The sequence below is a fragment of the Bombina bombina genome, chromosome 4 (genome assembly GCF_027579735.1).
Source record: "Bombina bombina isolate aBomBom1 chromosome 4, aBomBom1.pri, whole genome shotgun sequence".
Lineage (NCBI taxonomy): Eukaryota > Metazoa > Chordata > Amphibia > Anura > Bombinatoridae > Bombina > Bombina bombina.
This window is the reverse complement of record NC_069502.1, coordinates 390291229-390304163: the sequence shown is the minus strand read 5'-3', so window position 1 is coordinate 390304163 and position 12935 is coordinate 390291229. Positions and strand designations below refer to the sequence as shown.

At 38.4% G+C, this 12935-nt stretch overlaps 1 protein-coding gene across 1 annotated transcript in view; it reads left to right on the top strand.

Annotated features, from left to right (window-relative positions):
* The window catches only part of MRPL47 (mitochondrial ribosomal protein L47), a 32018-nt gene that overhangs the window by 1269 nt on the left and 17814 nt on the right, over positions 1-12935 (top strand). The window contains exons 2-3 of the mRNA XM_053710165.1: positions 1182-1297; positions 12812-12872. Of these exons, the coding sequence (XP_053566140.1) occupies positions 1182-1297; positions 12812-12872 (177 nt within the window). The remainder of the gene's footprint in view (positions 1-1181; positions 1298-12811; positions 12873-12935) is intronic.

The following is a 12935-nucleotide window of genomic DNA, read 5'->3' as shown; positions in this document are numbered from 1 at the left end:
TTTTCTTGGTAAAATTATTGTGTAGCATATTATTGTTTTAAGATATTTTTGTCCAATTTTAGTGTGTTACTTTCAATAAAAGTGTGGGATTTTTTTATTGGCTCTAATTATGCAAAAAAAAACCTAAAAAAAAAATAATTTGAAAAAAATACATTTTCGGTATCAGTTCCGGTTTTTGGCCAAGTACATCCCGGATTTTCGGATTCGGTTTCGGTCCAGAATTTCCATTTCGGTGCATCACTAATATATATATTATAAGGTTTGTAGATATAAAGTATTTAAATTAAAAATTACCTTGGGCATTATATGCAGATTATTTTTTTTTTTTTAAATATATTGGGTGTTTAAATGTTGTAGAAATAACTGTAATATGCAATAAAGTAACAGGCACTGCCATGTTATAATTCAGGTATTCTTTATCAAATCTTTTTCTACTGATGGCAATTGGGCACAGATAAAGTGTGTGAACGTTGACTCTGTGAATATAGCAATTTATAAAGTAACTATTTAAAGGGATAGAACGGTCAAAATTGAAATATGATTCTATTAGCAAAAATGCTTCTAATAAAAGTTATTGCTGTTTTTTTAGCTGCATACGCACATATCCTGTGAGGGCCTGTGCACCAGTATTCAAACACTATTCCTACTCAGAAAGGTGGTTGTGGTGTGTATTGCTTTTGAAGACGTGATTTGTGTCATACAAACCACTGCTGACCCACTGAAACGGTGTCATGTTTGAATGCTGGTGCCCGGGCCCTCACAAGATATGTGCATATGCCGCAGAAAAACAGTGATGACTTTTATTAGAAGCATTTTTGCTTATGGAAGTATACTGCAAAATGCTTCTATTTTAAATTGAAATGCACATTTATCTATCCCTTTAACAGGTTTTAAATAAATGGGCTAGCTCCTCAGCTTTACATTTCTTCTTTTTAAATAAAGATAGCAAGAGAACAAAGAAAATATGATAATAGGAGTAAATTAGAAAGTTGCTTAAAATTGCATGCTCTATCTGAATCATGAAAGAAAAAAATGGGGGTTAGTGTCCCTTTAACACTTCTTGTTTGTTTTTGTTTTTTTAATGTTTGGTTATAAAGTGTAACCTTTTAGTACATTTTCATGCTGTATGTTCTTACTGAGATGTTTAATATCTTTTCTAAAAATATATTTTGCAAAAACAGATCAAGCTCACAGTCCGTACATCAATGTTCATCTTTCCATTCTTCTGCTGTAAGCAATGGGCTTGAAGAATTCTTTGATGACCCCAAGAACTGGGGAGAGAAGACAGTGAAGTCTGGTCAGTAAATAACTTAATTATGTGGCTGTATAAATGAGTTTTGCAGCTAAATTGAAGCTCTTTAGTCATGACATATACAGAATTTCCATTTCATGTTTACAGAATGTAAATTAATTTAAATGGATATTTTCCAGAATCTCTGCAGATTGAAAATTGTAAGTTGCATATTAATAGTCAGATTTGCATAGCTTTTTTTTTTTTTTCTTCATGAAAACCATCATTTAAAAGGGAAATTATGCCTGCAATAATGCTTAACATTTGTGTACTTGTTAATGCAGTTTTAGCATTAAAGGTGCATGAAAGTCAAAATTAACGCTTCATGATTCATATTGAGCAACTTTCCAGTTCTATTATCAAATTCACTTATTTGTATCATTTTATTGAAGAGCAGGTATCAAGGTACTTTACCATATTATCCCTGCCCTCTAGCCCAGTACTAAATTGGCAGAGTGGAGGGCTGAATAAAAACATTTGAGCTTCGGGGGGGGGGGTGTCTCTGGGCAGCACCTTGAATGGTAGCAATATTGGGAGCTCTGTGTGGTTCACTGATAATCTGCCTACTATCTGTGACTTGAATGACCATCCAGCTATATTATGATTGTATACGTATTCAACAGATCAAGATTAAGTGAAAGAAGTATTTTTCCTGAGAATACCACCGCTGCACACCAATCTGGAGCGTTGAGGCCTAAGGCAAGCTCTATACAGAGAGGCCCTCAACACCCCCCCCCCCCCCCGTAATAACTCGGACCGGGTAAGCAGTGCTTGGACACTGAACCATATATCTCATTTGAAACCAACACTACTTATGTTTACCTAGCACCATCCTTACCATATAGGATAGTTGGCAGAAGAATTCAATATCTTCTTCATAAGCACGTACCTACTTAAGATGGCGTCTGGCGCAGAAATATTACTGTCAGTCGTGACAAGGCTGCTGCATGATTATCATGTGGGGATACAACAGGCTTGGGACGCTGAGTGGGATAGCCTCCGTACACTAGCTAGACAAGTGGGACACCGCCAGGAGAAACTAAGAGACCCTGCAGAGAAAACTGAAAACGAAACAAGTCTCCAAGAGCCAATTCTGAGCCTGTTGAGCCCAGCACCCCAGGCCCAAGCTCCTGCTGTGGCAGCACAGCACTTGAGCCCACCTGCAAAGTATCCTCCAGCAGCGGATGATTGCTCAGATGGCGTCCCAGCCACGAGCGGGATACAAATTCAAACCTCCAGGCAGCAGCTGACCGCAACCGTAACAGCAAATGCAACCAGCGATGCTGTGAAAGTAGTATATCCAAGCCTAGAAGTAATTCGCCTCTCACACTACAATAATAGTATCAGCGAGAGGCATCAGGAGCACCGCGAGCGAAAGGTGACCGAGGGGGAACTGAAACTGCCTGGGACGACGCCCGCTTACTGCGAGATGAGTTCTACTGCAGAGGCTTGGAACACGGTCTCGGCACTGAAATCCTCTACTGCACGTCATTACCTCGCCCTAGAAAGAGCGAGACCGAGAGATCGAGTATCAGTGTTGGACACCTTTAAGGGAACTTTCCGCCAGCCTTTGGACTCTGTAGGCACACTTTACTGCTGCTGGACTTTTGACCCTGGAGGCTCCCAGGTTTGATCCCATACCATTACAAGCCTGCCATCAGATTGGGCGCAGATCAGGGAAAAGATGGGGAGCAATGTCTCTCTGAGATATGGACTGCTTGTACATGGACATTTACGATCTGGTATGATTTGCTTTACACCATTAACGCTGGTAGGATGTTAAGCCTTTGAAATGGAGGTTATTACTCAAACATTCCTTAGAATTATTGTATTATCTTAGAATGGAGGCTCATTCTGTCATTATTAATATTTCCACTGCCTTTGGATAGAATTAATGTTTACGTGATAGCACGCACTTGTTTGTGAGTATATCAGCTTACATTATGTCACTAGTGCCAACTCCTCCCTAATAAGCTAAACAGTAACCAGTTTTCAGTTTGCCTAACGTTCAAAGCACATCTAAAGTCTCATATATGAATACAGTTTTCATTTTTCTCCTGTGTTTTCCCCCTCACTGATACTACTAAAAAGGAGACTAAGTTGTTCAAATATTCCTCAGACTTCTAATGTTACTTCAGAATAGAGCCAAAGTCCAATGTCAGCTAGCTGTTTCTGTCAACACTCCCCCTGCTTTTGGTTAAAGTATTTACTTCAATGATGGCACACTCTTACATGTCAGTATATGAGGGTACATTGTGAGATCTGTATTAACTTCTCTGTAATAAGCCATGTAGTAACCAATCTATAATTTGTCTACTGTTAAATGTATATTTAATATCTCCTACATGTGTGTACACATTTTGGTTTTAGCCCTAATTTTGTCCCATTCATTAATTATTACTAGTTAGACCCCTAGGCAGATGAGGATATAAACATATTACCCTACATAGATACCAAGTTTTTTCACTTAATGGCAATGGCATCTTACCCATAAATTTTGTTATTGAAACAATACTTGCCTAGCCTTTTGAGATACAGGATTCCCAATTGACCTGTATTTGTTTCCTCAGGCAGCCTTTTCTGTAACTTAAAGGGACACTGAACCCAAATTTTGTCTTTTGTGATTCAGATAGAGCATGTAATTTTAAGCAACTTTCTAATTTGCTCCAATTATCAAATGTTCTTCATTCTCTTGGTATTTCTTTCTGAAAAGCAAGAATGTAAGTTTAGATGCCGGCCCATTTTTGATGAACAACCTGGGTTCTTGATGATTGGTGGATAACTTCATCCACCAATAAACAAGTGCTGTCCAGGGTGCTGGACTTTCTCTTTCAAATAAAGATAGCAAGAGAACGAAGATAAATTGATAATAGGAGTAAATTAGAAAATTGCTTAAAATTGCATGCTCTATCTGAATCACAAAAGAAAAAATTTGGGTTCAGTGTCCCTTTTAATAATAGTCAAGGAGAATATATCTCTAGGTGCTATCCCTACATAAGGCTCAATTATAACTGGTGCTTGCTTTAGTAACGCACTATATGTAAGTGTTGATCATTTACCTTTCTCAATCACATTCTGGGCCCAAGAGTGGCCCATTTTATTATTCTCCTCTATCCCCAATGCCCCCCGCTACGACATATTTATATTTTAGGAGGTCCAAGAGCGGCCTCTATATTTCTCTAGGGGTATACGCTATGTCTTTACTTTAACATACTCTAATGGGGACGCACTATAACAGAAAATATGAGGTTGAATCTTCTTTTCTATATTTGCATATTTAGTTAATACTTGTTTTCCTTTTATGGCATGACTCTATCTGGAGACCATGAGTATATCAATGTTCTTCTATTTATACTCTTTTCTCAGTCTTAATGTGATTTCTTTCTGTAATTACATGTCATGCGAATTATTGTCATATAATGTATTATACCTCAATAAAAAAATATATAAAAAAAAACAAAACATTTGAGCTTCAAACAATTTGGAAAACTGCACACCTATCCTTTGTTGAGGAGCACGGAATGTCAGACTTGCTTGGTCCACTTGTACAGTCAAATAACAAAATTGGAGGCTGGGAGGGGCGGGTCCTGACACCGACCAAGATGGCTGCTTTATAGAAACGGCTGTGATATTGAGTTGATAGACCTGCTGCATATCGCTCATGAGAACTGACTTTTAAGTTTATATAAAGTGCTATATGTTGGCTAATATATGAAGATCGAAATTTTGCACTTTTTGTCTTGAACTCCAGCCAGGCAGACCGGAATAAATAAAGTGCGCAGCGGTGGCCTTTTCACGGCCTGGCACTCTGTTTACCCCCCCTGTTTCCTGATATATACCAGGTTTAACAGCCGTAGAGCTGTACAGTTCAGTATATCCAGTTAGGTGTGCTGAAGAAAGTGCTTTTAAACCTATGAGCTTTTAAGTTGTGGCCACTACTTCATCTGGAGCGTAGAATCATACGATTGGAAAATACTACTAATATGGCGGCATAGACGCATGGGAGCAACGCATACAACTCCAACTCCATACAACTCCTCTTAGATCAACAATTCTGTGAGCTAAAACAGAGCCTTAAAAAAAAATGCTGTATATACCGGCCCAAGAACAGATACTACCGTCGAAGTCGAACAATTTACCCACTCCTAGATCGGATTACAGATCCTTTGCTGGGGATCAGAGGGCTAGACGTGGGATTTACTTGTCTCAAGCAAAGAGCCTGAAAGCACAGGCCGCCATACCAAACCTTCCTCAGACCTTAAGCAATGCAGTGTCTGGGACCCAACGCCACAAGTCTGAGAAGGAAAGAGTTTTGGAAGGCAAAAACAGCGTCTGTCCCACTGGAAGATCCGTAGCAACAGGGTTTAACATGCCGATAGTGCACTGGGGAGCGGATGGACAGGTTATTGCTAGAAAAGTGTTGGATCCTCTGTTTTCAACACATGGCTATACTGCAATGTTCGCTATACCTCCCTTAGACGCAGCAGGAATAAGATTGCAGAGGCTCCCCACCATGGCTCAGTCTAAAGCCGGAATCGGATGAATAGTTACTGCAGTACAGTGGATGTCGGCAGAATAACCGGTATAGAAACATTCAGGAAACTGGCATGAAGGGACATAAGACTCTACTATTCACTATGCTACCTTTTCATTGTCTCGTTTATATCATGCTCTTTAAGGACAATTTAGTCACTCTTAATTGCTTCTAGGCTAGTATAATTTCTGCCCTAATGACGGCGACTGAGCCTGATATTTGGCAGCCTAGGATATTACCTGTTATGTGGCCTTTTTTTTTCTGCTTAGCAATAATAGTATATAGGATATGTGTCTGTCTTTATACTGATTGCATCTGTTCCTATTACCATGTCATCAGGCTACTTTATCCCACACCTATTGCGATCATAATCTGTCCTGCAAGTCTGTTATGAGTCATACTGGCTTATATGTCCTAAGAGTTTCCAGAAATCCACAATGTGAGTTAGGAGAGCATGCTCTCTATTAAGATGTTATATACTGTTTTCATTGCTCTAAATTATCATAAGTTTACATTGTGCACAAAAAAATTTTTTTCTCTTATTTAGGTAAGAGGTTGTTCATTTTATTTATACCTTATAAGTTAGAATTGTATGTTCTATAGATTTCTCTGCCACTAATTTGAGCTATCTATACCATGATATTGCAATGTTGTTGATAGAAGACCAATACTTGGTCCCTCTTGTGCTTGGCCTCCCTTAGTGGATATCTAATTTTGTGCATTTACAAGATATGTTTTCTACATATTTACCTTACAAGCTAGAGCTATATGGTACTTTCATAATTGTTGTCATCAGCATATTAAAGGCCCAAAAGTGGCCTGATACTAATGTTATCCTCCTGCTATTCTTTATAATTCACATGTCAGAAGACCAAGAGTGTCTTCATTTATGCTATGGAGGTAGAAAACTGAGGATTTTAATTTGTTATTCTCTATTTTATCAAGCAGGCAGTGTTTTTGCATTGGATTGTATTGTTGTATCTCATAGCGATTTGCATGTTCTGTCTAGATTTTCATGCTTTTACTGTATAACATGTCATTGCAGATAATGTAACCCGATTCTGCGCCTGTAAATCTTTTCCTTTTTTCCTCAATAAAGAGTTATTAAAAAAAAAAAAAAATACACAAAATTGGAGGCTGGAATAAATTTTGTTACTTAAAAACATTTGAGCACGGGGGCGTGTCCTAGCAGCCGCCATGTCCAGACGTTAAGCTAAGCAGCTCTAGGACATACAAAATCAGAAATCTATTTTTTCCTATTCCAGTCAGATAACTAGACTCCTTTATGATGGTATTGGATACATAAAACGGAGCTGAACTGATTGATATATACTATTTGAAGAGTAGTGTTACGGATCTATTTCTCTAGACGGCTGGACAAATACGGCTGCGGCCTTCTACCATCAGCGCTCCCCCCGTCTGCCGGGTTAAGCAGAGTCCTCTCACGGTAAATACTGGGAGGTTTGGCTAATGATGCAAATGGAGGGGACATCGCATAACGAGATGCAAGACCTCTTAATTGCTATAACTCAGGCTTACAAGTGACGACCGCTGCAGAGCAAGACTCGGTGGTTCACAACCTCCTCTCCGTGTGGCTGAGGCTATCTTGATTGTTCTGGATCTAGGAGAGGAGCAGTCCATTTTGCTGCGAGAGGCTAAGGTGCAGTCCCGAATAAGCGGAGGCCCAGAATACCCGCTGTGCGTCATGGAGTCTCTTATTATTCCGGTGAGGGCCAGAGATCTAACTGTTTGTGTGGCACCCTTCCTCGCAGTGACTGCTACGCTAAGAATAGCTCACACGTATTGGCTAGCCTCCCCGTCTTGCAGCCCAGCTTTGTCTAGGAGGGTACCTTTGGCAGCCCCTGTTTGTCTTGGTCACTATGCCTGGCATTCCTCAACTTGGTAACAGACTTGGCTACATCAGGAGAGGGATTGGATGACTTCTTTCTGCTATAAACAGTCATTGTGAGTCCTACAGCCCCCACATGGCACTGCTGACTTTCTGATTTAGCACTTACCGACGAGACTAAGTTACTGGTTCTTTATGCCCTCTCCAATTGGAGGCCTTCTTACCTAGATCTCTCCACTAACAGTTTCATTTCCTTATCACATTATTTATAACCCAAATATGAGGACTGTCGCGTTTAATCTTATAGCTCCCTATTTCTATATGATGACCGCTAGGTCTGATGTGTAAAATTGGGTTCTAGCTGCTAGTATTAATCGCTCTACAATATCACACTTACAGATCTAACTATTCTTAGCATCTCCATGTACAGAAACCCCATATAGGAGCTAACGTAGCCCATACTATTTTTATAATTAATTTTTAGCTAGGCATCAGAATACACCTAAGTTATGTAAAGAGGTTTAGCCTTTGTAACACTTAGCACTCTGGAACCTTTATGTTATACATGCCAAGTATCTGCACCTACCCGGTGACAACTTTTTGCACATAAGTCACTGCATTAACTTACTTAACTGTCAGCTATTATTTAACTGGTTGCCTTGGGTTTATAATAAGCTGGGAATTTGGTTGTGTTGGGAAGTGAGAAAAACACCCCCCTTACTCTTACCCATAAATTTATTCTAAGTGTTTCCTCTAACTGAATGTGAAGCTTGAACTAGCGTATGGAAGATAACTATAAGATTGGACAATAGCCTTTCCTATGCATAGGCCTACTTCAGTTGACTAATAATATAGAGTCATTTTGTTCATAATCCTATGTCACAACTGTATTTTTGCAAATAACTGCGATTGTCCAGATATATGTATGTTTATCCGTAGAGAGTTGTTTTATTCCAAATGTAAATATGATATTACATCTATGTTATGATTGCATAACTTGTAAACTTGGGACAACATAATTTACTCAATTCTGGGTTAAGGCACAACTATCTCCTTTGGTATGCTAAAATATTTTGCCCATTGGCAGTTGTCAGTGGGAGATGAAGATAGAAGAGAAGAAGGCTAGCAGTTTATTGGACTAAAATTCAGTCATCCATATTCTGTTAAGTGACTATCTCAACGTTAGCTGTTTTATGCTATATGATCCCTCTCTTTTCACCTTATTTTTATTATTCTTAATTATTTACAGTCTGTATGATTGCATTAAGAATTGGATGCAGTTATAGTGATATGAGCAGTGTGTCTAGATGTTTGCGCTACTACTTTACTACTACAAATGCCACTCGTTGTCCTCTTTTATATGTGTGTTATTGGTACTTTTTACTATAGTCGCCACAGTATTCAGAGCTCCTCATATGTAATACAGGTATGCTTAGAACTATGAATTAAGGGCGTTGCTACGTACACTCCCCATCTACAATTGCATAGGTATACGCTAAATCTGCTCCTTGACCTCAACTTATAACTATACCCTAGATATGCACTACCACAGCCTAATAAAAAAAAAAAAAAAAAAAAAAAAAGCCACTATACAGAGTGCCATGGTCATCCTTGAGGGCTTGTCGACAGAAGCTATACCCTATACAGCTGCAATAAACCTGATATCGCTTGCGTGCAACAGTTAGTGCGCCACGCATACTCTAGCCATTCGGCACCACGAATTTCAGAGAAGAACTTGCCCAAAATACCGGAGAATTTTTAGCATTTTTGCTATTGCTCCATTTAAACAGAAATAGAGTCTTATTGTTTTGTTTTTGTATTTTTATTTACCTTTCAAAGCTATAAATATATATTTTTTAAGTAGCTAACCCAAGGTATTGATCTAGGCCCATTTTGGTATATTTCATGCCATAATTTTACTGCCAAATGCGATCATATAAAAAACAAATCATTTACTTTTTCACAAACTTTGGGTTTCCCACTGAAATTTTTTACATTCCGCTTGTGCAATCATGACACAAATGATTGTAAAAACTTCACTGTGATTTGTTCAGAAATAGCAGGCATTGCCATTGGTTTTTGATTAGAAGGCCATCTTGGGTACTGGCAGACCATCTGCCAGTATGCAGTTCACGGCTGTGGTTTTTTTATGAGGTTTTTTTTGTTTTTGTTTTTCTCTACAGTGTATTGACCCTCTAACCTCCCTGATCCCAACCAAATAGCCCTCTAACCCTCCCACTAATGTTGACTATCTTTTGGTACTGGCAGCTACTTTTTTTTCTGTAGTGCAGTGGTAGCTATCTTACACAGGGCACCTGCACCCCATCCATCCCTCTCCCTTAATTTTTTTTTCTGGAGTGTAGGACCACTCCCTCTCCGACGTCCTCTCGTATCTCCCGCCAGCACCGGCAGATCATGCTCCATGTCCATATGCAGACAGATGCCTGCAGCTCAGGAACAGCAACTCTTGGCTGTCACTTTACTGCTGTAGCTTCCTGAAGCTAGGACGTGTGTATGTGTGTGTATCATGTACATGTCTGGACCACTACATGTCAGGAAATAGTGCTGCCATCTAGTTCTCTTGTTAATGTATAACATTGTTGCAAAACAGTTGCCTTATAGTGCTATAGAAACATGCACTCTTCCGAGTTTACTTTCTTGATTTTCCACAAAGGATAACAAGAAAATGAAGACAATTTGATAATAGAAATATATAATAGTTGTTTAAAATTGTATGTTCTATCTGACTCGTGAAAGAAACCTTTTGGGTTTTAAGTGGATATTATTGTATCTGACAGTTTTCTGAAGGCTTGTTGTATATGTGTGTATGTATGTGTGTGTGTGTGTGTGTATATAAAATGGAAATATAAATATATGGAAATCCCTACAAACATTATATATCTTGGCATGTTTTAGATCAATTTCTAAAATACATTAAAACTACAGACAATGTGATTTAATTTACTTATGAGTCTCACGCCTCTCGTATTAATTACTTGGATCTCACACTTGTGGGCAATGTAAATAAATCTAATGTTGAAACTAAGATATACAAGAAACCCATTACTAAAAATGTATTATTACATGCTAGAAGCAATCATCCATTACAAACTTTTAAGGCAATAGCTAAAGGTCAATACCTTTTTAGAATTAAAAGGAATTGCACTTACCCCAAAACATACAAAGAGGAAGCATCACAATTGGATAGAGATCTTAGAGAGAGGGGGTATAGTAATAGAATTATCAAGGATGCACGGCTCACAGTGGCACAGATTGACAGGGATATACTGTTAAGACAAAAATGTTACCACTCCCAGAGACAAATCCAAAGAGACTAAGGAGATACAATTTGTAACACAATATTCCAATCAGTACAAAGAAGTGTGCAATATTGTTAAAAAAACATCTTCCGATGTCAGCTGAAGATTGTTTGTTTGTTTTGGTTCTGACCCACAGAAACAAATACGATTCTCTTATAGAAGAGGGAGAACATTGGGCAACATTGTTTCCCCATCCGTACCCAGTACACAGAAAGAACAATCACCATGGTTACAAGTAAAGGGATTACACAAATGTGGATTTACAGACTGCAAGGCACACAACAGTGGGTAGCTCTTTAACCTCAACCATTACAGGGTTAAGATACAACATTAATAGTTGTGTCAGTTGTAGGACAAAAGGAGCGGTATACTTAATTGAGTGTAATCTATGCCGATTACAATATATTGAGATCTTGCATAAGGGAACATTTGTCAAGCATTACCGTAGATACGGAATGGAGTAGAAAAAGAGAGGATAAGCTACTACCAATAGCAAAACATTTTATAGACAAACATGCACGTAACATGAATTCCTTGAGATGAACAGTTGTGGAAAAAATCTCCCTCTCTATAAGAGGGGGTGATCTGGACAAGATCTTAAGTGAACGTGAAGTTTACTGGATATGGTGTCTGAAAACTAGAATACCACAAGGCTTCAATTCTAGATTTGATTTAGTGAATTACTGGCAATAAAGTTAGTTCCAATAATAAAAACATGGGCACAATCGGCTAGCAGATAGTGTCTCACACACTAACTAATTGTTACCAAAACATAGTCCCATTTTATTCTGTATAATATAGTAGGCAGGTCACTATATATACCATTAATTTATATATCTTGGTATATTAACATAAAGTTAAGGGAGTGTTATTTCCCAAACAAAAGTTTGACAGCCATATATAAGTATGAGCAAAAATATTACACAGAAATATGGGCAATGGTTTTATATATAGAAGTCCCTTTATATATGCAATTTTTAGCCCCGCCCCCTTTGACTTCACCTATGACATATAGGAGGGCCACTGACTTGCTGTGCCCGCCTTGCGACATTGAGCCGACTTACCGGGAGTGCTGTGGCTGATGCGGGTTACAGGGAGGGGGGCTGACTTACCGGGGAGAGCTGTCGCTGATGCGAGTTACAAGGAGGGGGGTGCGCTGGGACTTATGTGGGTTGGGGGCTGATGGTGGTTACAGGCAGTGCTTATGATGTTAAAGGGGGTGCTTATTGGGGGGTTACAGTGGGAGCTGATGGGACTTATGTAGGTTACAGAGGGGGGCTTATGGGGTTACAGGGGGTGCCGGGTTACAGTGGGAGCTGATGGGGCTTATGTAGGTTACAGAGGGGGGCTTATGGGGGTTACAGAGGGTGCAGGGTTACAGTGGGAGCTGATGGGGCTTATGTAGGTTACAGAGGGTGCTGACGTGAAAATATATATAACAAGTTGTTGGAGGTTTAGTGTATATATATATATATATATATATATATATATATATATATATATATATATATATATATATATATATATATATATATATATATATATATATATATATATATATATAAAATTATGGGGGGAGATAAAAACCATATATATATATATATATATATACTACTCATTTAATTTGTTTGTGGATATGAGCTTGTATTCACAATTTTAAGTCATTATGGATGCACTTGCCCATTTGAAACTTAGTGTTACTTTTTAACATTTATGGTATGGTAGTTATGTTTTTTCAAAGTGTACTGTATTTTTTTTTTTTTTTTTTTTTTTTTAAACCATATATTTTTAAATAAACTCTTGTCTGCTATACACAGGTGATGCATGGACAGAAGAACAGCTCAGAGGCAAAAGCAATGAAGATTTGCATAAACTTTGGTATGTATGAAGTTTTAATGAACCCAAAACTAAAATGTTTATTATGCATTGTAAATAAAGCTT